The sequence below is a fragment of the Talaromyces proteolyticus genome, assembly GCF_021365285.1.
Source record: "Talaromyces proteolyticus strain PMI_201 chromosome Unknown BGW36scaffold_8, whole genome shotgun sequence".
Classification (NCBI taxonomy): domain Eukaryota; kingdom Fungi; phylum Ascomycota; class Eurotiomycetes; order Eurotiales; family Trichocomaceae; genus Talaromyces; species Talaromyces proteolyticus.
In genome coordinates this window covers 1,047,206-1,074,226 of record NW_025764284.1, presented here as the reverse complement: position 1 = coordinate 1,074,226, position 27,021 = coordinate 1,047,206, and the positions used below count along the sequence as shown (strand labels likewise).

Sequence of the window (27,021 nt, the reverse complement as noted above, 5' to 3'; positions counted from 1 at the left end):
TAGGGAATTTTGTTGGAATAAGCTTGGTTTGTACGGAGTTATGAGCCCAAAGTTGATCGGTGTTAAGATTGGTTCTAAATATCGGGAAGGGGTTCCCACGGTCGAGTCCATGGCGTCGGATAGGATTCAATTCAATTGGTTTAGGGGCTTAACTTGACGTGCCAAATAAAGAATGTAATCACTCATCCAGAACGCTCCTGTAACAAAATCTCAATATACTAAGCCTATCGACAAGCAAGGCCGCTTATATAAGTGTGTATATATACAATATGTACCAGCAGACATATGTATCAAGTTATAAGATATTCACGCATGCTTCACAACCTGTGTGTCAACATACCGCCAATACCTCTCTGCGCATTTGGTCCTAAACGTCTTTCCCTTCCATTCCATAATCAAAAAGGAAAGTCCAAACCCACAAGACAACACTGCAACAGCGATGAAGGTTTTCAATAACCCTTGGTCGTCTATCCACGGAGTTATGGCATAATTGAAAGCAAAGCTAATTGTATTTCGGCACAGGATCACGGAGACGATGGACTCCCCCGCTAGTTCCTTAAAGCAATCAACTGCATATGCCAGAGCGTAACTACCACCGGCCACATTGCAATAGCCGCATAGGATACCACCGAATAGTAGGACAGCCCAATGCAGTCGGTAGTATGCACCCAGACCCCAGATAAGGAGACCTGCTGGCATCAGAATGCAATAAATGATGAGTCCCCAGAGACGCTGCTCAGGTTCGCGGAGACCTTTGGAGCGGCGCGCCAATTTTAAAGTTAGCCAATCGGCAAATGGGCCAGAAATAATGCCAGCAAATAGTGTGCCGATCAGAGGTGCGACATATGACAAGCCCACAATCGCGGCGGAGAAGTTGTAAGGGGGTGAAGACAGAATAGACGATGTAGTTGCATTATATACATTGTACCTGCGTTTAATCAGTATCAAATTATTGTGAGGACAATGTTATGAGATTCATACCATGCCAGCGAAAAGCCATAGGTAAAGCCAGACCACATAATGTTCGGGAACAGGAAGAAAATAAAAATAGGTCGATACGCGATACGAAAGGCCTGAGTTAGGGAAATTCGATTGGACGACCACAGCCTCATCTTCTGCATAAACCGTTTTCGCTCCCCAAAAACAGGGCTATCTGTGACATCGGAGGTCTGCAGATTCTTAAGTGGACCGGGTGATGTATCCGGGACCTCGTCGATCTTCTCGGCTTCGACACTCTCGCGTGTGTACATTGATTCTTCGTAGAAGAAGAAAGCGATGACGAAGTTCAACGCCAGAATGAGTGCCGCCCAGTGCTGCACCCAATGCCATCCATAGGCATCGTTCATGAATCCGGCAATGAGCGGGGCGATAAAATTACTTGCGCATAATACAAGCATATACCATCCAATATAGGCACCGCGTTCATGGGCGAAGAACACGTCGGGGATACAGATCTCCGGCAGCACTTCGACTGGAGCACACACCAGCCCGTACAAACAGCGTGCAGCCGCCCATGGTGAATAGCGGTCAATCCACGCGGTCCATTCGGACACGGCAACGCAACCTAGCAGGCTTAATAGAATAACAGGACGTCGACCGAAGGTGAGAGCTAGTGGTTGCCAAATAAGGTTGGTCCATCCGGCCATCAGGAATAGAAACCCCGTGCCAGTATTCAGCTGGCCAATGGTTATGCCAGTGTCCTTGGAGATGGGGGTCAATACCGAGTAGACGGACGTCCCGCCAATGCCGGTAGTGAACACGTAGAACAGCACCAAACCCACATTGAGCCACTTGCGTCTCTGCGACCAGTTGAGCGGGTCATCTGGGTCCGCTGAGGGCTTGGGGATGAGAATAATGCCATCCGACTGCGTTTCGACCAAGTGCACCGTACCTGGAGGTAGGACCGCGTCGGTCGGGGAATGGGCTTTCACAGGCATGGGGAGGAAGAGAGCCGTTCCCTCGACATAGACAGATAGGTGGCACGGCTAGTATACCTGTTACACGGGAAACAGATCAGAGGACGAACGGGGGATCTTATATACAACGCGAGTGCTTATCATTGGGCGGCGTGCAGCACCCCAGAGCAAAATCAACTGGCTTCCAGGACCAGAAAAAGATAAGCTCAAAGACCAGGCGGGCCCACATGCGGGACCACTGGGAGGCGTCGTGATTGGCTGTGTGGTGCGGCGATAGAGTCCCCCCCCGCACCGTCCAGAGTCAATATTCTCCATGATGCGCCCCTAATACAGCATGCCATGATAATAACCAGCCCAGGCCCCATGGTGGAAGGAGTTGTTTGACAACCCCCACATCGTCTTATTACCGTCGTTTTCTAGCTCGCTGTGAGAAACTTAGATTGTCCCTATTATCAGACGCTGGCGCTATCTTCTTTTCCGAACAAGGAAGGCTATCTGTCGAATTCATGAATTGATCAAGTGCGTCCGCGTCGCCAGCGAGAGAGAGAGAGGAGATGGGAGAGATGCCCGGCGCCAAGCGGAAGGGCAAACCGCGCGGCATCCGCAGAGATCGCGATTGCCAGAGCTGCAAAGACCGCGGCATCAAGTGCGATTTGAATCGGCCGCGATGCCAGCCGTGCGTGCAGTCCGGGCTTCCCTGCGGTGGCTATCCACAACGAGTCGTCTGGGCCGCCGAGACAGTCTCCAAGCAGAGGCGCACTTCAGAATCCCATCAAACGCCCAGATCAACGTCATCGAGAGATTCACCTTTGTTTTCTCGTTCAAAGTCAGTGAATACAGTATCGCCCGCCAGTCCGTCCAGTGCCGCGGCGACAGCGACCACCAGTGAAACACCAACACCTTGCTATAATCCGGCCACAAATCAGTATAGCTTTATCAAACGCCTCACAGAATTCTACGAACAAATCAAAGACGCCGAGCACAAGTCCGGCGGCGCTTATCTATCGCCGGAAGCTGTTGATCTCGTATCGCGCATATGGAATTTTGTGCGAGCGAGAATGCAAGGCTACGTCACGGTTGGCTCCCCGGAAAAGTCGTCGATGGACGCCGTCCGATTTCACGTAGCGGCTTTGATGGGACTGGCGGAAGCCGTTGATAAGGCCCACCCTGTTGCGCTATTTGGAATAGCCACGTTCGCCTTCTTCGAAGTATGCGAGGGCTCCTTTGGAGAGTGGCAGCGTCATCTAAAGGGGGCACGGTCACTCCTAGATATCCACTGTCGCAGCAAGACTGATCTCGACCGACTGTCACAAGATATCACCGGGTTGACCGACATCGTCGCCCACCTGGTGTGGTTTGACACGATGGGCGCTGTCATCCGTGGTAGCCGAGGGTTAATCTTCGACGATTGGCATCGCGAGACGCTGAGAGATAGTTTCTTTGCCAGCGTCGGCTGTCCATCCGATGCCTTCCACCTCTTCGTTGCCTTGTCCAAAGAGAATACCAACCTGAACCAGCTTGACCTTAGTTTTGAGGCAACTGACCAGCTCATGCGCGCCGAGTCAGAGCACGCCGTATCAGACACGGTGCTGACGGCTGGCGCATGGCGATGCACGGCGGCGATTGCTATTCTGAGCCGGATAGGTGATGGCAGCTCCTCATCGCGACAACGCGCTCTATCATCGGCAGTTGATCAGGCATGCAGAGCAATCGCCTCGATCACGCCGGCTTCGGGCATCTACATCCACCTAGCAGCAACCGCGTATCTGGCGGGGATCAACGCGACACATCCCCAGCAATGCGAGGTTGTCCGCAACTACTGGCGCAACTGCCAGGCCTCGGACTTTCCGCATTACCCAGATGGACAGGCGCGGTGCGAGGAGAAATGGCGGGCGGAGGGCCTGGCCTGATAGAGGCGTTAGCACGCAGGGCGTACTATAGCTGCTCGAATTATTGTATCTGTGCTGTTTGTGACCTCTATCTGGCATGGCGTGTACGTACTGCATAAGTAATGATATTAACCTTTTGTTGCTGTTGTCATTATTATTGTTCCTGCGTGCTCTGTCATTTGCTGGCGGCGGCATGCGCGGGGGAGCAGAGCAAGTGGGGGGAGTAAATATGCAATAGTAAATAGTATCCACGAATCAGGAGCCAAATAACATTTATACGTAACTGAGGCAGGAGCAGGCCCAGCACCGGCAAGCTCTTTCCTCAGTTGCTCCTTCCAGCTGGGAAAGGCACTGCCGATCTGGATATCTGGATCGGTTGCCTCTTTGGGAAGGCTACCTACCCTTGCTCGCTGCTTCCCGAAACCTTCAAGCACCCACTCTCGAAACTATTGGCATGCGGCCAATCAGCGGGCAAGCTGGCGGCCAACGTCCAAAAACGCTCGCAGAACGTGGGGAGTTTCCTCTTCGAGCGCACGGCCAGGCCAGATCTGCCGGCAATTCATCGCCAGACGGCCAGCAGTCTCCCCAATGACTCGCTAGCGACTTGCTAATTATTCACCATTTCCTTTCCTTCTCTCGCCAGCAAGCAACCCACAGCACCAAGTCGCAGGCTTATCGCGATTGCTTCTCCACCCTCCCTCCATCCGCCGTTATATAGACCTGAGGCTATGTTCGCAACTGTTGTTTTTTCATTCTCTGTGTGCATCTATCCAATCTCCTAAATGAGGACCATAGAGAACACACAAAAAGTATAGACCATGTCCGAATCCTCATATCACGACCGCGCCCGCATCAAACGCTCCATTCAGGCATCTCTGATCCCTCCAGAATGGCGCCTTGAGTCGGTCCCTTCCGTTGGGGCTGTTCCGGATGCAGTGACGTATATTCGGAATACCAGCAACAAGCTGCTATCGCCACGGGAGCTAGCCATCACTGAGACGTCCGATGTCAACATTTTACTCCGAAAGCTGGCGAGTCGCCAGCTTTCTTCGCTGGAGGTCACCAAGGCGTTTGCGAAACGAGCAGCTTTGCTTCACCAGTTGACCACGTGTTGTACCGAAATCTTCTTCGAAGATGCATTTGCGCGTGCAAAGCAGCTGGACGACCATCTGCAGAAAACTGGGGAAACGGTTGGGCCATTGCATGGATTGCCGGTTTCTATCAAGGATTTGTTTGGCGTAGAAGGCGTAGACACGTGTATTGGTATGTTGACTGTGGAGGAAGCCGACGGTCGGATTTAGAAGGATTAGAAATGACTCTCGGCTCTCTTCCTCGTTTTTTATATACTCAATGAACTGACCCGTTCTACAGGCTGGGTAGGTCTCACAAACAAGCCTGCATCGCAGGATGGAAATGCAGCCACAACGCTACGCCGATTGGGCGCTGTCTTATATGTCAAAACCAACGTCCCACAATCAATGATGGTACGTGCATATATCTAGAAATAATCTCCCAGATACTTTGAAAAGTACATATTAACGATAAACAGATGTCTGACTCATATAACCACGTCTTTGGCCAGTGCGTCTCTCCACTCAATCGTAACTTCATATCTGGCGGCAGTTCAGGTGGTGAGGGGGCTCTCGTGGCTGGAAAAGGCAGCATATTAGGCATCGGGACCGATATCGGTGGTTCCATCCGCATTCCAGCAAACATATGTGGACTATATGGGCTGTCTCCTAGCTCAGGCAGGCAGCCATATGAGCGCAATGGGTTAGAAGAAATCCCCTCAAAATTCAGCGTACACACTAATCCTTGGTATCAAGACCCCGACAAGATATAATCCGCTCAGTAGCCGGTCCAATGACGAGAAGCTTAGCCACCATAGAAAAATACATGGAGGCCTTACCGACAGCACGACCGTGGGAAATTGACCCCCAGACCATACCAATTCCATGGAGAACGGAGCTTTGCACGACGACGAAGCGCCTTAAAATCGGATTTGTCTTTGATGATGGAGTTGTCAAAGTTCAGCCCCCAGTTGCTCGAGCAGTAAGAGAAGTTTTTGATTCTCTGAAAGCTGCTGGTCATGAGGGTATTTTCTGCCGTCCTCTTTATACAATAGTTTACTGACATTTGGCATAGTATTCGAATGGGACGCTTCATCGCATTCTTATGCTTATGATCTGTGGGAAAGGGCCATTTTAGCAGATGGTGGTGAGGGATGTCGAAAACTGTGCGAACTCAGTGGCGAGCCTCTGATCGAAGGCATGCTTGTTGGGAAACCGGAAAATCTCTTGACTACAGCGCAAACGCATCAAGTATGTGCACTAGTTCTCCGCATTGTATGGAGAGGAACTGACCTGTTCTAGCTTATTTCTGATAAATATATATACGAAAGTGATTATTTACGTCGCTGGTTTGCCTCCAACATGGACGCCCTGATTATGCCAATCACACCCTGGGTGAGCTACCGGCCACGAACATGGGTGAAAAGTCATCAATACGTCGGATACACATCAATATGGAATCTGTTAGACTATCCGTCTCTTGCTATTCCCGTCACAAAAGCCGACAGGCTCAAGGACAGCTTGCTATCTCAAGACTGGCGTAATCATCAGCCAAGAAATAAAAGCGACGAATTCAACCATACCCAATGTCCGTTTTCCTTCCCCCGTCTACCACTTCTATTACCAGGCTAACTTTTACTCAACAGTTGATATTAATCTCGTGCACGGCATGCCTGTAGGTGTACAGATTGTGACCCCCAAATTACAGGAGGAGAAATGCATTGCTGTTGCAAAGGTCATTGAGCAGAGTCTCAGTCTGGCTAGTGACGTGGCTGTGAAGTTATGAATTGTGAAACGAAGAGTATTCTTGAATCTAGAGTTTTGCATTGAGATAGATACGACTTGGATATATTTTCTCTATGATTTTCATCTACGTGTACATGGCATGTCTAGTCCTTGATATCGATTGATTGTTTTACTTAACATACAAGCCTATTTGGCTAGCAAGCGATTGGAAAACACGCAGTAACATTGAAATCTCATTCACCATATGACAATAAAGCAGCTAGCCACCTAGAGTTCAAGTAATTTAGGAAAATACTGTTTTGACGGGCTATGTTCATCGTCCAAGCTATTCAAAAAGATTTCTTTGACTATCTCGGTAGCCTTCATAATTCGACGTTGGTTTTGTAATCCATGAGACTTTTGGAAAACATCGTCGGTCTGCAAATAAAGTTTCTCCCAGTCCAATGCATCCAGTCCCGGAACTTCGTCAATAGGCAAAAGGATGTCGTTGACAAATCGACGGCGCCAGTAGCTGTGCGGCACAATCGAACGCCATTGTGGAAATGCCAATATCAGCAATCGTATTTCCCCGCAAGTGGGAAGAAAATCCATAATCATCGTGACTAGTTCTGGAGGAAGCATAATCCGGACGGTCTGGGAATTGTTGATCTTTGGTGGTCTTATGCTCAGTTCACGACCTGGAATTGAGTGAGCCTCGATTTTTTCACCTGAGATTTCCCTGATTTTCTCACGACCAAAAGATTTTTCTGCCTCGAGGAGCATGTCTCGAACCTCTGGAATTCGCCAAGGATCACTCAGTGCCAATATCTCATCGGGATTTTTAAATGCTTGGTAAAGCCAAGCAAGATGTTCTAGGTTGGGGTGACTCGTCGCTTGCAGCAGATAAAAGAATTCACGGAGTGCCTTGACGAACAGATCCAAATGTTCCTTAATCAATTCCACGTCAAGAACACGAGTCATCAATTGCCAGCAGCGTTCATGGATCATATACGTTCGTGGGACCTCATACTCTAATATCTCATCTAAAGGGTCTATGTAAGCCTCGATTAATTCTTCGGGGCATTCCCAGTGCGGACCAAAGAAGAATTTATTGTCGTCTCTTGGGAGACGCAAAATAAATTCATCTGTGTACGTTGTTAGGCCGACTCCACAGAGATGGAATTTTCGACTATTTTTCTCGCCGACCTGAACGACTTTTTATCAAATTAGAGCTTGTTAACACAAAGTACGCGGGAAGGAACAGGTGTTATTGGTATAAACATGATACTCACTAGCTCGGCAAACCGTTGTCCAGCATGGGGTCATGGAATACAGTTTATCCAAATCGCTTGTTCTTCCACAAACATAGTCCTTCGGTTCAAGGACATTTTTCCCTTTGGTCAAATCATCAAAAATGTTCTCTTCTGGAATATCAATAAACAGAGCGTCTATAAATCCAAAATCTAGATATCCTCTGCACAGGGAGCAGCAACCCTCCTGGAAGTCAGGTTCAGGAATGTAGTTTTCATTCATTTTCGTGAGCAGTATTAGATAGTTCTGAGGTCTGGGGGATTCAAATCTCCAAGAGGTGAATGATCTGGGTTTAATCAAGGCCGGTTTTGGAGTTTAGAGAGGTTGACTGAGTTATCAAAAGAGTGAAACTGAAAGGGCGAAGATTTGACTTAAAAGCAAACGGGTGTTTGCTCTACACGTGATGTGCCTTTGTTGAACTTTTGTCACCGTGGCCAAAAGAGTTCGCGCTTAATGACTATGGTAATTCTCAGTTCATACATGTACTTTATGGTAATATGCCGACAGAATCTAGCGTCTAGATATATCTATGGGAATAGCATCTCGGTTGCCCCTTATGAGCGAGATTACTTGTCAAATGAAAATGTGGTGCTTAAAAAGGCCAAATAAGTTTGTAACTGGAATTAAAGATATATGGAAGAGAATATAGAATATACACTTCATGTCACTGAGTAGAAGCCATAAACCAGGGATTAGATAAAGGTATACATGACTATCAAGAGAATATTAGACATTACAACGACTTAGCCATGTAAACCCTCTTCAGTCCCCTTTCTAGCACGCGACGCGTCTCTAGATATCCTAACTTCGAATAAATAGCAATATTCTCTGTCATAGTCTCGTGCGTATAAAGTTTGATAACCACATACCCCGCATCCCTGGCCGCCTGCTCCGCAAAATCGAGCAATATGCGGCCTATCCCCATACCTTGCGCCGAGGGGGATACGGCGATGTTGTCTAGAAGCATAGAATCTTGCTGTGGGATAAGCACGAGAAAACCTTTAATGATGCTATCCTGTTCGGCGATGTGGATATGTTGGTTGTTGATTAGGGTTGCGTAGTCATCAAGCATCGGGCCTGGTGGCTGGCCAATGCGAGCGATGTATGGGGTGTAGGCTTGTTTGACAATTTCTTCGATTGGGGGTTGATCGGATGCGTCAGCTAGACGGATATTGACAGACATTTTCAATAGTTGTATGCGATCTGTCTTTGGGGATGTTTTCTGTACAGTTCGATACTGAGTTGAGTCACAGTCCCTGCTTAATTCTGCTCTCTGCCCCACTGTCTAACCCTAGTTCCATCTCCCTTTTGAACCACTGAATACCCACAGAATATCTGGCACCATAATCTGGTATTACCCATATACAAGATAAATATTTTCCCGTTTACCAGATACTGGGACATTCGCTGTTGCCTTTCCCCTCAATGCATTTTGGACCTCTAATCACAATGGCCAATGATAACCCATAAAGATTGTCATCCTAACAAATAAAATCTATAATGGAGAGTTTGAATTTTGGATGGTAATTCACTTTGTACTCACAGGTCTCAAATAAAGTGCGGCTTCAATTTATACCGAGGTATATGAATATGTTACATATATATAACCCCTAGTTAGCTTGCTATAATTACTGCCGAGGACGATCAACATTCTCCCCGCTCAACTTTTACCCATTCATGTCAATTTCATCACAACACCCTTAACGGCATCGAAATGGCCCACAGCTTCTTTACCTACCTTCGCCTCAAACTTATCGTAACCCTACTGCGACCTCTAAGCCTAATATTTGGTTTCACCAAAGTACGCCGAGACAGACTCCTAGTCGAGTCAACGGGGATAGAGCGACGGCAAATACGCATCCCCTCGCGCGACAAGGACCGGTTCATCACCGCGTACCTATACACTCCGCCAGCCCAGCCCAATACCAAACCAGCCAAACGGCCTATCCTGGTCAACTGGCATGGAAGCGGGTTCATCTTCCCAATGTTAGGAAGCGACGGGGTCTTCTGCGCTCGCGTTGCGCGCGAAACCGGCATGTTCGTGCTCGACGCCGATTACCGCAAGGCACCCGAAACGCCTTTCCCCGGCCCTCTCAACGACGTAGAGGATGCGTTGAAATGGGTTGCCGCGCAGCCCGACCGTTTCGATCTATCTCGCGTCGCGGTCTCTGGGTTCAGTGCCGGTGGCAATCTGGCTTTGGTTGCTGCCACAGCGCTGCGGAAACAGGCATCGTTGGCCGAGGTGATCAGTATCCCCGTTGTAGTAGCTGTATACCCCGTTACAGACTTCACTATCGCGTCCGAGGCCAAGAAAGTGCCTCGTCCGCGACGGCCCATTCCACCAGCTTTGGCGCGTGTGTTTAATGCTTCCTATCTTCCTGATGCGGAATTGAAAAAGGATGTCCGCGTATCGCCGGGTCTGGCTGCCGCGGCGGATTTTCCATCGACGGTGGTGATTATTACTGTTGACGGGGATACTTTGGCGCCCGAAGCAATTGCGTTGGCAGAGAGACTGGGGAAGGATCAGACGAGGAAGGTTGTTAGTAGGACTTTGACAGGGGTGGGGCATGCTTTTGATAAAGGAGTAGTTGAGGGGACGCATGAATGGGAACAGCGAGAGGAGGCATATACTTTGGCCATTGAGACGTTAAAAGACGTGTTTCATCTGTAATGCACAGTTGATGCCGGTATATACTACATACATGTATATATGTTTGATCGAGATTAATAAAAATACAGTATATTTTTAGGTATTTTATGTAATTTTATGTAATCATCGTAGGTATTTATATGATTTAATTTAGTTTCCAATACATTATCCATTAATATAATACAAATACGTGTATTAAATTTGAGCGACTTTCTATATATAATTTTGTTGAGCTATAAGCATAGAAAAATGGCCGTTTTATGTGGTGCATGATAGTGATCGGGTCGCTTACCGATTACGTTAGTTAACTATGACTCCCCTCGGCCTTTTTTTTAATCATCTAATTGCTACGGACTAATAGAGAACAATAGAGTCGAGGTAAATGGTTGTGCGAATTGTGGAGGATACAATTTGATGGATTAGGTCTTCCAGCAGCAGGCGGCAGCTAGAGTGGAACTGTTGAAGAGGATGACTAAGCTCTTTGTTTACGATTGAAATGGAGGCTGACACGGAACGCAACGCATACTATGCATTTTTGTCCTATATCGAGCGGGGTATTTAGGCTGGGTCTGCGTGACCAGACGCATATAGCATGGACTAATATTTCTGATTGGATCTTAAATTTCATCCAAACCCTGACCAATTTCATTGATGGATATGAGAGGCAGCAAAACCAAGAATCACAAAAAGCGGCGTAAGGCGCATGGCAAACGCGACGGATTTAACACAGCAGCGCGGTCAGCTTCTCGCATAAGAGCTGGGCAGAATCCATTCAGGCATGTAATACCGGTTTCAGGAGACTATACAGCATACTCTAGGTCGGCTGAGTTGCAAAACTGTAGCGAGTCGTTATCAAGGTCCATCCTCTTTCCTCTCAAAGACCAACATCTATTGCTATCCCATCTCCAGTGCATTCTCGAAGAAATGTGCGAAAAATTTGGAGCCAAACACGAATTCTGCCGATCACTTTTAGAAGAACGTGGCTGGACAGAACCTAAGTCACTGGAGTTGCATTCCTGGTGTCGCATCATCTTAGATTATCCTGACAAGTTTCTGCCAGTGTTAGTTGACATTCGCGAAGAAGAAATAGGAGATATCCTTAAAGCGTGTGTCAATATTCGTCACTCTGCAGTTCACCGTCGCCCACAGGATGCTGAAACCATTCTCGGGAGCCTTGAAGCTGGGATAGGCTTGGCCAAGATGCACCAAGATATAGCAGTTGTTCAGCATATTCAGAATCTTCGGACGGACTTCCAAGCCATCATCAAAGATATCTACTCACAAAAAGACGTCTTTCAGGACAAGTTGCGAATACAACTTGAACAAATCTCGGCAGAGCGGGCTCGGTTAAGGCAGAAAGCAACGGAGGATGCCAAAACAGAAGTAGAAGCATATATGAGAGAAGCTGGTGCAAAGCTTGCGGATTGTGTCAACTCTACGTCACAAAAACTGGCATCGGTCACAGAAGTTGTACAAGATAGTGACTACTTTTCCGAGCCTGACATCGACAAAATCCTGCTAGAGGCAGAAAGAACAAGCATTGTTCCGGGCGTGAGGTTGTCTAGATGATCTCTTCGCATGGCATATGGTCTTGATAGTCGTGACTAAAACCATCTACGGCACGGACAGTTTTTGATTCCCTCCCAGTCAACATGAATCACACAGAACAATGACTAAGATGACACTCTCCTTCAGTCTGGGCGTGTGGATAGAGGGTTAACATTTTGACTCCCAGACAACAGAATATGTGCCGACTTGTCTCCACAATATCATGCAGGGCCTGGGATGATACTCCGTCATGCTTTATACAGCGCCGTGCAAGTTCGGCTTTACATGGTTCGCAACTCTATGACTCTTTCTCAACGCCACTCCAATAGCCTAGTCTATACTTGGTTTAGACTGATATTGGAGTAATTTACGATACGTATGGGACGCAAGAGTACCGCCATTTTGGTAAGCTATGTAGAGCTTTACACATGAAAACTTTGTTGTCACTTGCTACGTATAACCGAAGAAGCTGTTGCTTCTGTGATGCCATATGTTCTGAAAGAACTGGCCTCAAAATTAACCTTAATCTGACGAGCTTCCTATGCATAGTTTCAGCACCGCACGCTTTAAAGGATGTTAAGAGGATATGAGATTTACCACCATATGGTATCCAAACTCCATCCAACCCTTCTACGGCTATTCACCAAGGAGAACCTATTATCAGGCTGAGAAGGGTTAGCACGCAGACCTTACTCAGTGAGCGATCTAGGAACCAGGCTAAGCATAAAGCGACAACATGCTGGGCTGTCTAGCGTCGCACACATTTGTTATATAGGTATATTATCTTGTACCATTGGTATATGCAAAAGAAACATTTGAATGTGTAGCTATCTCGGGTTCAAATTGTTCTCGCTTTCAATATTTACACTATTGCTAAGCTTCTCATTCATATTTATTTTTCAATTTATGACTGTGCCAACTGGCGCTACATGGCCATTTAATAAGTGTCCCTACGAAATTTCTTCACTCAAGCCTATCCTCCTGTATCATTACGCTTTTTCACTCCCATCACTCTCACGACTAACCCTAACCCTGCCATATCTCACGACTTAAGTCTATCTACCCCTCGCACAAACTCCTCAACAGCCCCCTTAACAACCTCCACCACCCTCTCTGGCTGGCTCACCTGTGGTACATGCCCAGCAGAACATCTCTCAACCTTACTGCCTGCCAAACCAGCCAATTGCTCCTGCAGAGGCATCGGCAGTAACTCATCGCCTTCACAGACAAGGTACACACTCGGCACATCCTTCCACCCCGTATACTCAACCCTCCCATCCCAACCCTGCGCCGGCTGCGGTTGGAGTTTCGCCAACCACGCGGACTTTTCGGCTGCTGGGAGGTCGCCGAAGAGCAGTTTCTCGGGTTGGGCGCAGTGCGATGCGCCCCCCTGGTACATCTATCATTAGCCTGATGAAATATCAAGTGGGTAAGAAGGGCACACGAACATCAACAACCGCGAAAGGAAGCGGCTGATGCTCATGGCCCAGAGGGAAAATCGCGCCTGCTAAGAACACAATCCCAATGACGCCGGGCGCGCTAGATGAGCCGGTTTTATGTAGTCCTTGCATTGCCTCGGAGCCTAAAAAGCCGCCTGCAGAATGCAGGACTAGGAGGACGTCCTCCGCAGTGCCGGTTTCCGGGGCTGGTTGGAGGAGGTCTTGGAGATGTCGACGGATTGCGGCGATGTCGTCTTTCATGCTCGGGTTACCTGGGGATGTGGTTCCGGTGCTGGGGAGGACTGCGGTTGAGGTTTTGAAGCCGGCAGAAGATAAAAGGGAGGAGACATGGTTGAAGACGGAGGGGCCTTCCCAAATGCCGGGAACGAAGAGAATTGTGGGCGGCATTTTCCTGATTGTAATAACGAAGCCAGAGACCCGGTATGGGGTGAGAATTGAGGAAAATTTGGGTGGGTATATTCAATCTTATGCCTCTAAGTGTAGATGTTAGGACAAGTTTCGAGCTGAAGCTGCCAAGTGGACGACCTAAGCTTTAAATACACTCTTATCTATAATGCGGGCCTATTACTGTAAAGTGTAAAGCAAACCATTTAGATTGGCTCGACAAATGAACCTGTCGAGGACGTAGGCGACCAAGAAAGTTTCAGCTGAGCGGGGTGATGAGGGAGCCGAGATGCGTGTTGGTTTTTTGTTCCTTAAGTAAGATTAGGCCAGAACTAATGATGAATCGAGTCATGGTTCGTTCAGTTTAGTGGGACGGCAGGAGAGAGATACGCTCTGACCAATTAGAAGAAAGAGAAAATATACCTAACTTATACATACAAGAATAAGACCGAACTATTCATAACAAAACCAATGCTGAATCCCAATCGAACCCCAAGGGTATATATACTAGTCACCAACGACAAAGCAAAAATAAACTGTTCGTCCCCGTCTTCTATCCCGCAGGCGATTTATCATATACTTCTGAATCGACTCTGACTCATGCAAAAGGAATGGGAGGTGAAGATGGATGTTGTCTACATCACCACGCAGTCACCCTGGTTCTGCTGAGTGACGGCGGAGCGCGATACTCGCGTCTTTTGCATACGGGCACTGCCTTTCTTGAGTTCTTCGAGACGTTCTCGGGCTTTGTTGAAGTTTTGAGCTGGAAATAATCAGTTTGATAATGAATGGATAGAAAGCAGGGGGGCTTACACGCTGCTCGCCAGTACCATCGCTTGGCATCCTCCAGGTTTGATGGAACGCCAATACCGACTTCTGTGAAGTAGCCCATGGCGTACTCAGCCTTGGATAGTCCGGCAGCAGCAGCCTTGCGTGCCCAGAGATAGGCTTCGGTGTCGCTTTGCTGGAGAATACCATCAGCACCGGTCAAGTACCATCCACTCAGTGCTAGCTCCGACTGATGCTCGCCTTGTGCTGCTGCTCGCGTATACCAAATGATACTCATGCGCGCATCTACAGGCATGCCCATGAATCCATACTCGTAGGCGGCGCCCAGTCGGAACTGCGAGAATTTGTAGCCCAGATCTGCAGCCTGTGTAAATAGCTGTCGCGAGTATTCCTCATCGCGGACGAGGAAATCGGTGTTGTTTGCACTTTCGTATAACAGTCCTAATTCGTGAAGAGCATGTGGATTTTCCGTATCTGCTCGCTCCGCTGCCCGTTTTAGCCATGTAACGGCCTCGCGAGGGTTTTTCTGTTGACCGAGAAGTCCTTTCAGCAGTATGATACCCATTTTGTACATGGCTGGGGTATTCCCCAGTGATGCGGCGCGTCTGTACCATTGCACTGCTTTGAGAGCATCGCGTTTCGTGCCACCGCCGTCTTCTTGGCCAATTTCACAGCACACCGCCGTACGATAAGCAGCCTCCGCATGTCCAGCCTTAGCAGCAGACTGATATAGAGCGAATGCTTCCTTTGCATCCGTCTGCAGTCCTAGGCTACCGTGTCCGTAACAATCGGCCATGTAAAACATTGCATCGGGAAATCCGTCGTGGGTGAGCTTTTTAACAATCTTGTACGCGTCATTGACATATTTTTCTCTAGCCTTCGCTCTTGCTTTTGCATCAACACGACCTTCATCACCAATCAAAACAGTTGAGGCCTCGACATATTTCTTAGCCAAGAGCAGGGCAGATTTGAGATCATCTGGATTCCGTCGAACAGTTAGCTCTAGCCTTTCGAGCTCGACCTTCGTGATAGGGGGAGATTTCGGACGCGTCGCGGCGGGCCCAGGAGGCGGGGTTTGCTGAGGAGGAGGTTGCTGCTGTTCAGCTGGTTGAGGCCCCCCATACTGCCGAACTGGGGCCGGCCTTGGGCCGGAACCTGCTTGGTCGAGACCCGGTCGGTAAGGCGATGGATGAGCAGGAAGGGCATCTGGGTTTTGACTGTCCGGGCTGACCGGTGTGTCATAGGCACTGGACGGGTTTGAGCGATATGAAGGTGGTCCATTGCCATTGGCGCCGCTAGGTAAGTCGAATTGGAATCCAGCGTTTGCAAGCTCGTTGGAGCTGCCCGCAGGCTCGGAAGGCCTGTATGCGGAGTACCCAGGTCCAGTCTTTCCGCCAGTACCTGACGACTCTTCGGGTGTTAAATGATTTTCAAGACTGCCATTGCGGCGATGGTTTGAGTCATTGGTTGGCATAGCATCAAAATTGGGCATGTCAAGTTCTTCTTCGCCGTCATCCTCATCAAAATAGTCTGCAAAGACATTGTGGTGCACATAAGTACTAAAAGTTTTGTATTTCATCTCATCCCCTCGTCCGCCGTTCGCGCCATTCGGAGCAAGTAGATCCTTCTCCGGCGCAGAGGGTGGTTCAGGAAAGTCCGCTGCTTCGGGATACGTTGACTGACCGGGATATTTAGGCGAGCGCATGGGAGATGCGTAGGGCGAAACGGGATTTGTTGCACTTCTCTGCGGTACTTTGAGAGGCGGCGGCGCGCCTCTATCGGTGTATGACCGTTGCGGCGGTGGATAACCAAAGCCACCATTTGGGTCGCCATGATCTGGAGGGTAATTTCGGCCGTTGGGTGGCGGTCTTCTATCATGACGAGACGAGTTTGACGTATGCGGGCGAGTAGGCGGAGCATTGAGATCCATCTCTCCCATTTGACTTGATATGCCATAGTCGTCTGAGCCTCTGCGTCGTGGCGGAGGGCCTTGCCCTGGGTTTCCGTACGGATCATCAGGAGGCCTGCGCGATGGAGGGGGTCGGCCCATCGGTCCTCCACGACCAGGTGGTGGCCCTCGTCCACGGCCCGGGGGAGGTCCGCGGCTGGACCCTCCTCGCGGAGGAGGATAACCGTTTTTTGAAGATCCTCCGGGACCGGTATAGCCTCGGGGTGGAGGGCGCGAGCGTGGTCCTGGCCCTCCTCCGCCTGGAGGGCCGTATCCAAGCGCACCTCCATTGTCGTCATACCCATAATCCTGCGGGCCCTGGTCGTAGCCGTTGGCACCTTGCGACCGATAGCCTGATCCAGGAGGCGGTCCTCGTGGAGGTGGCCGCCGTGGCTGAGGGTATGCCATTTGTAGATGTTAAACTAAGTGCCGTATTCTTCTAGCTGTTGTATCCGTTGCCCGTAGGTCGTTTCGTTAATCGTCAATTCATCAGAACAAATGAAACGTTGACCAAACAGTCGACAACCGAGGTGGCCCTGATGAGAGCAGTTGCGTACGGTGACGCAAAAATAGAGTAGTTGAGTAAGAGTCTGAAAATTAAAGGGACCGATCGGGGTTATAATAGTGCACAGATGGACTGTTATTTTACCTCCGTGGTTAGCAGTCGGAGTTTTCAGTTGAAATGCAAATACAGATGCTCGGAATTCGCGACATCCAGGCAATGGACTTCAGGGGCATTGCAAGGTGAAACGCGGAATGACAAGGTAAAACCCGACACAGAGGATGGCGACTGGCGAGCACAAGCCCACACGTACCTGGAATCCATATGTGCCAATAAACTTGGCGTTATGAAGCGGCAATGGCTGTATCACCTGGTGCGCCCTGAGAGGGGGGGTCCCTGGGGATGACGACTTAGTCGAGCAAGTCAGAGCAACTGCGGTAGAAAGAGAGAAGATGTAGAGTCGGTCGCAGACTGACTCAGCCCTATGCTGGAAGACAGCGACAAAGACGTAATAGAGCAGTAGGCAGGCGTGGAAGTGTCTCCTGAGCCCGGCAGGATGTGCCAATAAGTTCGTTGAGCGACGGAGGGGGCCAGGTGGGGCGTGGGAAATGATGCTTGGTGGTTGTGATGGTTAATTGACTTATTTACTGCTGCCGATCGGCTTTGCGCCCGCACGTGACATGCCCAGGCGGCCTTCGTTTCAGCTGTTCTGTCCGTTAATATTTGCTGGTTAAATCTCGTTATTATTGGATTCTACGTCTGCCTGCAGAATAATTATAATTGCAGTTGGAGGCAATACCGAGAAGCCTTACGCTCAGTTCGGGAATCACTACGCACCAAGAGTTAGCAGCCTTGGGGCAGTCAGGCACCGACTGCTCGTCATTCGGCGGCGGCTGGCCAATCAGCTGCCACCGGTGCCTGCTCTCCCTTGCTTCTAGTATTCTACTGCGCTGAGAAAGGCTGAGAGTCTTCAAATAAGAAGGAAGATGATATCGTGTAATCGTAATAATATTTATTGGCCGGCCAATCATGTCGCAGGTACACATACCCCACAGTTAACTCGCATGCGCCACATATACACCGCCACTGCTGCGCCCCTGCCGAGCGGAAGGCGACGAGGTAGCAATTCCGCACTGGATTCTTCCTCAGACACTCAGAGCCTCTCAAGTGCTACTGAGAGCTGTTTGACAAAATGCCGAGCACGGGGACCTGGGTCAAGATGATCACGTTGTACGTCGGCAACGCCCTCCTGCTGTGTGCAAGCTAATGTTTGCAGGGGCGCCGCGGTGAGCATCGGGGGCCCTCTATTCGTGCAGTCCATCAGACCGTCCGACGAAGAGCTGTTCAGCGTGAGCTATTCTACCGCCGATTGAAAGAGATAAACTGAGAAATACTAAACGAAATACTGCCAGAGATACAACCCCGAACTGCAGAAATCAGCGCTTGAGAACCGCGACCGCCGAGAAAAGGAATACGACGAGTACGTGAACAAACTCAAGGAATGGTCCAAGTCGGACAAGTCGAGTAAGCTCATCAAAGATGAATCTGTGTGCACATTCAACTAATCCCACGATCAGTTTGGTTCGCCGTCAAAGAAGAAGAGGAGCGCCGCAAAGCCCAAACAGCCGAAGTCATCGATCAAGCCAAAGAGGACGAGCGAAAACAGCGCGAGGAGATGCGGAGAGAGCTCCAGGGCGAGAAGTAACGATATCCACGGTGACACAACTCGCTTGGTAGAGCATTGCAACTGTACTTTTATTCTATACATGTACCATATCGCCATATCCATACCAGCCAAATATTGCCATCTACGCTCCACAGAAGCTCATGTTGTTCCACAATGCGATACACGCACAATAACATTCGCCACGCCAACGTCGATTTACGTACGTCCATATATATCAGGTCGCATCCGACGCATCCCACGTAGGCGATTGATGTAACCCTTACCCATATTCTATTTCCGGTTTAAAGTGAACCTATACAGAATCAAGTCTGAGACAAAAGGCGGGGCCTGATTGGCCAGTCCCTGTCGAGCTTGCTGATCCTTCGTGATTTTACGTGGGTTCATTATTATGGTTATGAGATCATAATCATGTAGTGTCAACTGGAAGGTACATGTACTATATCCATGTTGCTCTTTTAATCGCTAATATACCAATCGTTCATACTATCAGATTCTGTTGTTTACATAGAAATGAAACAGGCAGCCAGCTAAGTCAGCCACCATGCAATCCCCATATATTAGTAATGCGGCTCCCGTCTGATCTCAATGCTGTTTCAATTTTCTACTCACCGCAGAAGAATAACAACATTAATCTTATTCCGAGATCAAGGAATATACTCATTGGCGGCGAGAATCAGAGTCCCGCCGTGGATGGAGCATGTCTTAGAATAGCGGTGCTGATCGTCCCGTCTGCCGAGGAGCCTAAGTCGCCAGGTCACCATTGGGTCACTCAACCTGGTCAACCATTAATTGATTATACACCACATGCACTGTGCTTGGCACGATGTCATTGCATCTCTGCTCTCCCACTTGTCTCAGTTGTTGCGCCTCGGGAGGATTGAGCTGTCCTCCCGACTACATTCCAGCTGCCCGTCTTACGGTGCTGGGATATAAAGTGTCGGCCTCCCACGATACCAGTTGACTCTCGTCCTCACCATCTCAAGCTTCTCTGTCAAACTCTAGCGTTTCGTCATATATTTAATTGATAATAATAATCCTTCTCAACATGAAGTTCACATCCTTTATCCCGGCCTCTCTCCTCGCCGCCAGCGTCGCGGCCGCCCCCGTTGCGAAAGGCAACTCTGCCTTCACCGTGATTTCTGCACGCTCTGGCTCTCCTATCCATCTGCAGGCCATCAATGCCGCTGGCTCCAAGTTCTGGGTAGGAGGCTCACCCGCCACCTTCTGTCCATCCTTTGTCAACCCCTGTCCACCCGGCAACGAGACCGTCTGGGCCAACGCCTTCAACATGGTAAGTCAACACACTCCACTTGCGTACCCCAAATGCTCGACTAACAACCACCCAGGACGTCGAGGTCCCCGGCGGTCAAACCCTCTACGTCGCCCCCAGTGGAGCCCTGTCCTTCACCACCGCGCATTCCATGTCCATGCCCGCTGGCTCTCAGCAGGGACCGTTTGACAATCAACAACCCTCGTCCGGCGAGGAGTTTGGCACCTACACGACCAGCAGCTTCGGTGCCACCGGCTTCATGGCCTGCCCTGACGATGCCACCAATGCTAGCTCCTGGCAAGTGTTTGCCGCTATCCGCAACGCGACTGTGCCGACTGGCAATGTCGACGATTGCCTGGGCTTCGATGCCTTGACCACTAGTTACACCGGTAGCATTCCCACCTGGGAGTACACCTAGAAACGTGATATGATTGTCTTGCATTGATGGTTGAGGCGTTTTGTCTTATCTTTCCTTGAACGTGATCATGATAGTTCAACATAGCTTAATGTATGTAGTTTAATTACATATCCATCATCCTTGACCCTAGGTAAACCTACACTAGAGCCATCACGCAGCCATCATTATTCAAACGTTGAATTAATCAAGAATCATTCTAGCCGCTTCATGACATCCGTTGTATCAGAAGAATTGGCCCTCTAAATTTCTTTCCTCTTCCAATCCAAAGAGACAAAAGGACAAAAGAAAATCATGTATTGAGACAATGCCTAAGTAAATTACTAAAATAATCTCCGTCTTTCAATCACCCGAACTAAGAAATCTACTGAGACTTAACCTTATTTTCCACAGACTCAGCAACACTCTTCGCACTCTCCGTAGTCTCCTCAGCTAAATGCTTTGCGGCGGCGGCAGTCGAACCGCCTTCCTGGCTGCGACGCCAGAGCAATATTCTTGTGACTTGCACGAGACCAGTGCATCCGAGGAAGAAGTTGACCGTGGCGAGACTAGTCAATTAGCGGAGCTCATACAATATATATATATATACATATATAGGTAGGTGACATACAGAACGTTGCGCGGCTTGATGATGAAGCACCACCGAGTCCAAATCGCACCGGTAGCCGTCAATGCGAGGTTTTGCGTCAGGGAAAGCTTCTCGGCGGGACGTGTCATATCAGAGATTCCAGCGATGACGAGACTCCACTGCGATCAATCAGCGACGAAACAGAGATATTTGAATATCGAATATTGTATCAACGGTACCGTACCTTCATGACGGGGGCCCTGCAAATGAGATTATCAGCATCCCAAACACCAACCAAGACATTTAAACATTAAACACAAAGTAGAATAACGCACCAGAAATGAACAGTCTTCACGCCAACAGGGCTGTTCCACAATTTCTGAAAGGTTGTCTGCTCGGCGCCCGCGGCCGTGGCTTCGGAACTCTGGAACCGGAACCCTTTGCTGCCATTCTGGCGGATATTCTTGAACGCGGTGCGCGAGTTTGCGAAGAAGCGAAATCCGACGCGAGAGGAAGACATCTCGTCTTTATCGTTAATCGAATGGTGTTAGAGGTGTTTAGAGATAAGAGTGATGTGGTGGTGCTGTAAACCGACCCGGCCGATTTCGATCCGATATGGATTTGATTCTCGGTGAAGGAGAGAGAGGGAGAGTGGCGATGGGTCTCGACAGGGATCAACAATTATCCCACTTCCTTCCTTCCTTCCAAAAAAACACTACCGCTTGACGGCGTATAATATACCACAAGAGAATAATATAGACGCAGAGATCAGAGAATCGGCCACCCGAGGGAAGTTCTTCAGTCATCGGAGGCAAAATCGGAGCTGTGGGCTTAACTCCGCTGACATAAGCAGTGCGGCCTGATTGGCTGGCGGGCCGACGCAACGTTCCGTCTTCTCAGTACGCTGTGTGCTTGCACCGTACAACAAGACAAGCAACCCTCAATTCCTTCCTTTCGTTGTTTTGTTGTCGCAGCAAGCTTGTCCTCATCATGTCCGCCAGATACGCTTTTAACAAATCTCTCAAGGAACTGCGGTTCCTCTTCTGCCAGACCTCATCGCACAGCGATGCTACGAGGTGCGTACCAATATTCCGTGCGAGCAATTGCGAGCAGACAATCGCTGATGACAGGCTGCTAGATCGTTTCTGAACCGCGCATATCCCACCATGAAGAAAAATAATCCCTACGTGCCGATTCTCATTCGGGAGGCGTCTGGCACCGAGCCACGGGTGTTTGCACGATACGGTATGTGCAGTCATAACAACCAAGACAAAGACGACAGGGCTAATAAGTGTGTTGAATAGAGCTTGGCAAAGAGAAACAAGAGCTTCTGTCCGGTACGCATCACCGCAATCGTGTTGTTCATACACGTCTAATTTGTAATAGGCTTGACAGATAAAGAAATCGAGGAGAAGGTCACAAGCCTGGTGAAGCAGAGCCTATAATGTATAACAAACACTCGAGAAAAGGAATAGAGTAGACGAGAGATAGTTCTGCCCTTGGAGACGATTCGCTGGGCGAGGACGTGAAGAGAGGTGCGGCGTTATGTATGTATATTAAATGCGATATGGGATTTTGGCAGGAACGTATCGTATTAGCTTCAGAATGTACTGAGGTTTGGTTCGCTGCACTGATGAGTTGACATTGATATTCTACATGGCTAGATTTGAACATTTCAATTTAATCTCAATACACATATGTCAACCATCAATGGATGCATGAAACGATACCAGAGGTTGAATGCCCAATTGCTGCGTTTAGTGAATACGATGTTCAAATACTAAGTATTTGATTTATTTGACCAGTATATATAATTCATGTACTTATACAGTCCATTTACTCCTAAGCCGAAATAACATTCCGAATATAATATGCAACCGCGTATGCCAATCATGTATATGCATATCGCCACCTCACTCCAACACCGAATAACAAAGACTAAAAGATATCCATCCAACGCAATGCATAGTTTCAAATACGTAAGGAACTCGCAGATGGTGAAAATCACGGCGTCGCCAACTCGCCCTCTTCTTCCTCGATAGTGGCAAACTTTTGCAGCACCTGTTTCAGCGCTGGTCGTCTAATAGGCTTCGATAAAAACATATCCATTCCACTTTCCATACAATCCTTAATATTGCTCTCCTCGGCAAATGCACTCAACGCCACAATCGGCGCAGAATACCCCATTTCGCGGATCAGACGCGTGCTTTGCAGACCATCAACGTTGGGCATTTGGATATCCATGAATATCAGATCGAATTGATTGCCCTCGGACATCGCGGCTTTGACGGTGTCGTACGCCTCTTGTCCGTCCTTGGCAATGGTGACGTCGTATATATCCTCGAGTTTCAGCATGCGGAGAACGACTTCTTGGTTGACGGCATTGTCATCGGCGACGAGAACGCGGGTTCGGCCGCTTTTTGTTGACGAGACAGGTGTGATGGTGCTCATGGCTTGGGTTTTGCTGTCGCTAGTATTGATGGAACCTGGCACAGAAGATGTGGGTTGTGATGTTGGTGGCGGTGCAGCAGCAAAGAAAGGCTGACTGAGACCAACTAGTCGGGGCTGCAGGTCTTGGGATTCATTGGATTTCTTGGATGGAGTGTCCGGTCGACTGTTCGGGTCGTCAACGAGAAACACCTTGCTCTGCGGTCGTGAACTGGTATCGCTGGAGCTGTGTGTACTCGAGGCCATTTCTTTAACAAACTTCAACGGAATCTTGACAGTGAAAGTCGAGCCCTTGCCAACGGTGCTGTCGAGGGCTATTGTGCCGCTCATCAACCGAGACAATTGCGAGCAGATACTCAGACCAAGACCTGTACCACCGAACTTGCGGTTGAGACCTAAATCGCCCTGTACAAACGGCTCGAAGACTCTTTGTAGGAGATGCGGTGGGATGCCCGGGCCTGTATCTTGAACTTCAAAGGCAAATTCTAGGGTTCTGTAAATGATAGAATTTTCCCGTTCTTTGATGTTGTCCTGTAAGATCGTTCCGCTCGGTTGGCCTGGCTCTATTTCCCTAGACCTGGCGGACGACGTCCGTTCTTTAACCCCAGAGCTATGCTTGGAATCAAAAGATACTTTTCCACCTACATCACGCGACTTCTCATAATCCCCAACACATCGAATGCGTACCTCCACAGAGCCACCTTCCGGCGTAAACTTCAGACTATTACTGACCAAGTTGATGAGAATTTGCAGAATACGATGATGGTCGCCCCAAAGCACCATGTCTTTCATACGGCCCGTTCCAGGCGGCCCAAAAGCAGGGCTGACTGCAACTACAGGCTGCTTCTCTGATAATAGACTCTCGTGAAGTGGGACCTCTCCAATGGAAGTGCCAATGAACTTGACGCTAAAATCCACACGCTTCTCGTGAAATTGCCTTTCGAAAATGGTCAGGATCTGCGACTTGATATCGGCCAAGTTGAAATCCTTCTCATCCAATCGGACAGCTTGTTCAATCTCATTCTTGCTGAATGTCAATAGATCATTCAACAAGTGCAAAAGTAGATCACCCGACTTGTACACAACTTTCAGCGATTTCTTGATTCTTGAAAGATCCTCCTCGCCCATGCATACTGCACACATTCCAAGAATACCATTTAGCGGAGTCTTCAACTCGTGGGAAATATTGGCAATGAAATGGGTTTTGCTCTCGTTAGCAGCTTCGGCTGCTCTTTTGCTGATCTCCAGCTCGCGCGTCCTCTCAGCAACCCGTTCCTCAAGTCTAGTATATTGAATCATGAGCTCGTCTGACATTTCGTTAAATGTGCCAGTTAACTCTGTCAATTCGTCCGTGACACAGTGTTTTGATTCCTTAACTTTTAGCGGCACCTTAAAGGGCCGTCTATGACCTTCTTCACTTTCGGAAAGTTGCGAAGAATACCATTTACCACTCAAGAACTTTTTCAACTCAGTTAAAAAGTTACTTTTCGAAATATCACGCTCATCAGCGTCGTTGCCATCATCGTTAGCAGAGTGATTGACTGAAAGCGCACTTCCGTAAGGATGTTCTGGTCCTGGTTGAATCGCTTTTTCCGTGGCCGCCTTGAGCTTTCTAATTGGAGTGACGCTGTAATGTGCCAAGGGGAATACTATCAAAGTAATAAAGCCTGCTGTGCCGAAAACGCAAGCAAGAATGATATTCCGCAATTGCACAACCGAGGCGAACGCCTGTGCGTGGGTTTCCTCCATTATAACGACCCAATCTACTACGTTAGTTTGTGGTCGAGCGACTCCGACGGCCACCTCATAGCCTTGCTCGTTGGTGGTTGCGAGAGAACTCGTCGAGTTGTTAGCTGTCGGCTTTGGATTGGAGAGTACGCCCAGAACCTGAGGGTAACTGCTGAGTTTGAATGGGGCATCGTTGTTGCGGTATTGATCATGTCGGTCACTTTCGCCTTCGGTTACAGGCGGCATGAAAACGTAGTGCGCGAGAGCATTGGTAAGGTCGGTCACATTAGCAGCCGGTTCGTTATCCTCTGCCGGCCGCACATCCCCTAGGAATAAATTGGACTGATCCGCAGGGCCTATGAGAAGCACCAGGGCTGTGCTGTCGATAAAGTCGCGGCTGACCAAGGTCGACAGTAAGCTGGTGGCGCTTGCGACGATTCTTGTTCCTAGATTAGCATCAACATGAAGATAGGTGTTGCGATCACGCACGTCATATATCCCAGTATATCCGTGTTGGAAGTATTGTTGATGATTGGCAGAGTAAATGAAAGAAGCGACAAAGTGGAATTCATAGATATTGGTCCTAACAATAATGCAGAAGTGGCATTGAAGATATAGTTAGGGAAAGCGCTCGCCGTGCCATCGTTACTCGTTGCATTGGCGGGATCGACACCATTAGCGAATGTATATGTTATGTTCGGATACAGTGAAGGAGGGTATCCCAGGCCAGGGTCACCCAGCATAACACTCTATCGTTCTCGTGAGTCAACATAATAAATAATGTAAATGAATACTAACCGAGCCGTTTGCATATGTATAGGGAAGGGCAATGGAAGCTCCCGCATCGCTGGTCACATTCAACAAGCCACCTGAGTCACCAACTCCATTGCGAGAGAAGATTTTGGCCTGGTAGAGAGGCGCAATACCACTGGTTCCCAGCGCCGACTGGAGATCGATGATGGCATTAGCCCAATTCTCATATGAGGTGTTCCCTTGATAGAACCTTCGCAGGGAATTTTGAATGAGAACGCGCGTCGAGACAGTTGCGCAGGTGGATTCAATCAGTTGAAGATCGGACGCGATCTGGCCGGCTTTGAGAGACGCTGTTAGGACCAAGCCCTGGGACCTATACAGCCGATGAGTTAGTTCGGCAAATGCAAAGGAAGGGCGTATACCAACTTGATGCTGGTCACAAAATGGTAATTATTCTTCCACTGTATTCAAAATAAGTCAGTTGTTGCACTCGCATTCGCATTTTTGTCGGGGTGAGATGTTCTCACTGTCGCAATGGAAATCACAGCCAAGCCCACCAGGGAGGTGATCAGCACCAGCAGTGCCAGCTGCAAGGCGATGGGGACCCGCATTGGCCTTAAACAATGCGATGGCCTTCAAGTAGACATTGTCAGTAGGCGCGGGTTTGAAAGCCAATCCACTTTGCCAGACGGCGAGAGGGGGCAGCAGCTGCACAGGGGAAAATAATTGAGGAAGCTAAAGAAAGCGAAGGAAGAGGCCGGAGAGGTAAGCAAAGCAGTCTCTCTGTGCCTGCCAAAAACCGGGCGAGCCAAAACCGAGTTAACTGTCCAGCAGACCCGACGGCGCGATCTAGACCCCGGCTGTCAGCGTCTGGTGAGGCGACGATTGGTCCCACGCGGGGAGAGGCGTTGTTGGTGCTGCAGCACTGGCGGCCAAGCGTTTAGTCGCCCCTCGGTCCAT

General features: G+C 49.0%; 15 protein-coding genes across 15 annotated transcripts; 8 read left to right on the top strand and 7 right to left on the bottom strand.

Moving 5' to 3' along the window:
- Positions 1-56: 56 nt before the first annotated feature.
- On the bottom strand, positions 57-2,077 carry BGW36DRAFT_382362 (major facilitator superfamily domain-containing protein). Its single transcript, XM_046216522.1, has 2 exons — positions 982-2,077; positions 57-928 (listed from the first exon to the last, which is right to left on the bottom strand). The coding sequence occupies exons 1-2, from the start codon at positions 1,935-1,937 to the stop codon at positions 307-309; spliced, it is 1,578 nt and encodes a 525-aa protein (XP_046070386.1). The 5' UTR covers positions 1,938-2,077; the 3' UTR covers positions 57-306.
- Position 2,078: 1 nt separating this feature from the next.
- BGW36DRAFT_382361 (uncharacterized protein) lies at positions 2,079-4,268 on the top strand. Its single transcript, XM_046216521.1, has one exon. The coding sequence runs from the start codon at positions 2,471-2,473 to the stop codon at positions 3,824-3,826; it is 1,356 nt and encodes a 451-aa protein (XP_046070385.1). The 5' UTR covers positions 2,079-2,470; the 3' UTR covers positions 3,827-4,268.
- Positions 4,269-4,410: 142 nt separating this feature from the next.
- On the top strand, positions 4,411-6,929 carry BGW36DRAFT_382360 (putative acetamidase). Its single transcript, XM_046216520.1, has 7 exons — positions 4,411-5,068; positions 5,177-5,289; positions 5,355-5,578; positions 5,632-5,900; positions 5,951-6,126; positions 6,178-6,463; positions 6,522-6,929. Exons 1-7 carry the CDS (start codon positions 4,624-4,626, stop codon positions 6,659-6,661), a joined length of 1,653 nt encoding a protein of 550 aa, XP_046070384.1. The 5' UTR covers positions 4,411-4,623; the 3' UTR covers positions 6,662-6,929.
- BGW36DRAFT_429122 (uncharacterized protein) lies at positions 6,889-8,133 on the bottom strand (the record flags this gene model as incomplete). The annotated part of the gene is made up of 2 exons (XM_046220641.1): positions 6,889-7,814; positions 7,893-8,133. The coding sequence occupies 2 exons, from the start codon at positions 8,131-8,133 to the stop codon at positions 6,889-6,891; spliced, it is 1,167 nt and encodes a 388-aa protein (XP_046070383.1).
- A 396-nt stretch (positions 8,134-8,529) lies between these two features.
- On the bottom strand, positions 8,530-9,182 carry BGW36DRAFT_382358 (N-acetyltransferase GCN5). The gene has a single exon (XM_046216519.1). The coding sequence runs from the start codon at positions 9,092-9,094 to the stop codon at positions 8,645-8,647; it is 450 nt and encodes a 149-aa protein (XP_046070382.1). The 5' UTR covers positions 9,095-9,182; the 3' UTR covers positions 8,530-8,644.
- Positions 9,183-9,558: 376 nt separating this feature from the next.
- BGW36DRAFT_382357 (Alpha/Beta hydrolase protein) lies at positions 9,559-10,634 on the top strand. Its single transcript, XM_046216518.1, has one exon. It carries the CDS (start codon positions 9,626-9,628, stop codon positions 10,580-10,582), a length of 957 nt encoding a protein of 318 aa, XP_046070381.1. The 5' UTR covers positions 9,559-9,625; the 3' UTR covers positions 10,583-10,634.
- Positions 10,635-11,485: 851 nt separating this feature from the next.
- BGW36DRAFT_398523 (uncharacterized protein) lies at positions 11,486-12,130 on the top strand (the record flags this gene model as incomplete). The annotated part of the gene is made up of 1 exon (XM_046218420.1): positions 11,486-12,130. One exon carries the CDS (start codon positions 11,486-11,488, stop codon positions 12,128-12,130), a length of 645 nt encoding a protein of 214 aa, XP_046070380.1.
- Positions 12,131-13,151: 1,021 nt separating this feature from the next.
- BGW36DRAFT_398522 (Alpha/beta hydrolase fold-1) lies at positions 13,152-13,956 on the bottom strand (the record flags this gene model as incomplete). Its single annotated transcript, XM_046218419.1, has 2 exons — positions 13,152-13,499; positions 13,558-13,956. The coding sequence occupies 2 exons, from the start codon at positions 13,954-13,956 to the stop codon at positions 13,152-13,154; spliced, it is 747 nt and encodes a 248-aa protein (XP_046070379.1).
- A 632-nt stretch (positions 13,957-14,588) lies between these two features.
- Positions 14,589-17,098, bottom strand: BGW36DRAFT_398521 (uncharacterized protein; the record flags this gene model as incomplete). The annotated part of the gene is made up of 2 exons (XM_046218418.1): positions 14,589-14,716; positions 14,767-17,098. The coding sequence occupies 2 exons, from the start codon at positions 17,096-17,098 to the stop codon at positions 14,589-14,591; spliced, it is 2,460 nt and encodes an 819-aa protein (XP_046070378.1).
- Positions 17,099-18,384: 1,286 nt separating this feature from the next.
- On the top strand, positions 18,385-18,897 carry BGW36DRAFT_299012 (assembly factor cbp4; the record flags this gene model as incomplete). The annotated part of the gene is made up of 4 exons (XM_046211492.1): positions 18,385-18,422; positions 18,469-18,541; positions 18,605-18,716; positions 18,770-18,897. 4 exons carry the CDS (start codon positions 18,385-18,387, stop codon positions 18,895-18,897), a joined length of 351 nt encoding a protein of 116 aa, XP_046070377.1.
- A 248-nt stretch (positions 18,898-19,145) lies between these two features.
- BGW36DRAFT_199172 (uncharacterized protein) lies at positions 19,146-19,842 on the top strand. The gene has a single exon (XM_046209851.1). The coding sequence runs from the start codon at positions 19,311-19,313 to the stop codon at positions 19,758-19,760; it is 450 nt and encodes a 149-aa protein (XP_046070376.1). The 5' UTR covers positions 19,146-19,310; the 3' UTR covers positions 19,761-19,842.
- An 82-nt stretch (positions 19,843-19,924) lies between these two features.
- On the top strand, positions 19,925-20,567 carry BGW36DRAFT_360939 (IgE-binding protein; the record flags this gene model as incomplete). The annotated part of the gene is made up of 2 exons (XM_046214228.1): positions 19,925-20,170; positions 20,226-20,567. 2 exons carry the CDS (start codon positions 19,925-19,927, stop codon positions 20,565-20,567), a joined length of 588 nt encoding a protein of 195 aa, XP_046070375.1.
- A 66-nt stretch (positions 20,568-20,633) lies between these two features.
- Positions 20,634-21,840, bottom strand: BGW36DRAFT_198933 (UPF0041 domain protein). The gene is made up of 4 exons (XM_046209850.1): positions 21,468-21,840; positions 21,377-21,392; positions 21,175-21,311; positions 20,634-21,112 (listed from the first exon to the last, which is right to left on the bottom strand). The coding sequence occupies exons 1-4, from the start codon at positions 21,650-21,652 to the stop codon at positions 20,929-20,931; spliced, it is 522 nt and encodes a 173-aa protein (XP_046070374.1). The 5' UTR covers positions 21,653-21,840; the 3' UTR covers positions 20,634-20,928.
- Positions 21,841-21,871: 31 nt separating this feature from the next.
- Positions 21,872-22,932, top strand: BGW36DRAFT_382316 (NADH-ubiquinone oxidoreductase 105 kDa subunit). Its single transcript, XM_046216517.1, has 4 exons — positions 21,872-22,208; positions 22,271-22,377; positions 22,437-22,469; positions 22,519-22,932. The coding sequence occupies exons 1-4, from the start codon at positions 22,123-22,125 to the stop codon at positions 22,575-22,577; spliced, it is 285 nt and encodes a 94-aa protein (XP_046070373.1). The 5' UTR covers positions 21,872-22,122; the 3' UTR covers positions 22,578-22,932.
- On the bottom strand, positions 22,933-26,895 carry BGW36DRAFT_322880 (putative sensor histidine kinase/response regulator TcsB/Sln1). Its single transcript, XM_046212682.1, has 5 exons — positions 26,589-26,895; positions 26,488-26,522; positions 26,107-26,434; positions 25,798-26,057; positions 22,933-25,747 (listed from the first exon to the last, which is right to left on the bottom strand). The coding sequence occupies exons 1-5, from the start codon at positions 26,670-26,672 to the stop codon at positions 23,137-23,139; spliced, it is 3,318 nt and encodes a 1,105-aa protein (XP_046070372.1). The 5' UTR covers positions 26,673-26,895; the 3' UTR covers positions 22,933-23,136.
- Positions 26,896-27,021: the final 126 nt, after the last annotated feature.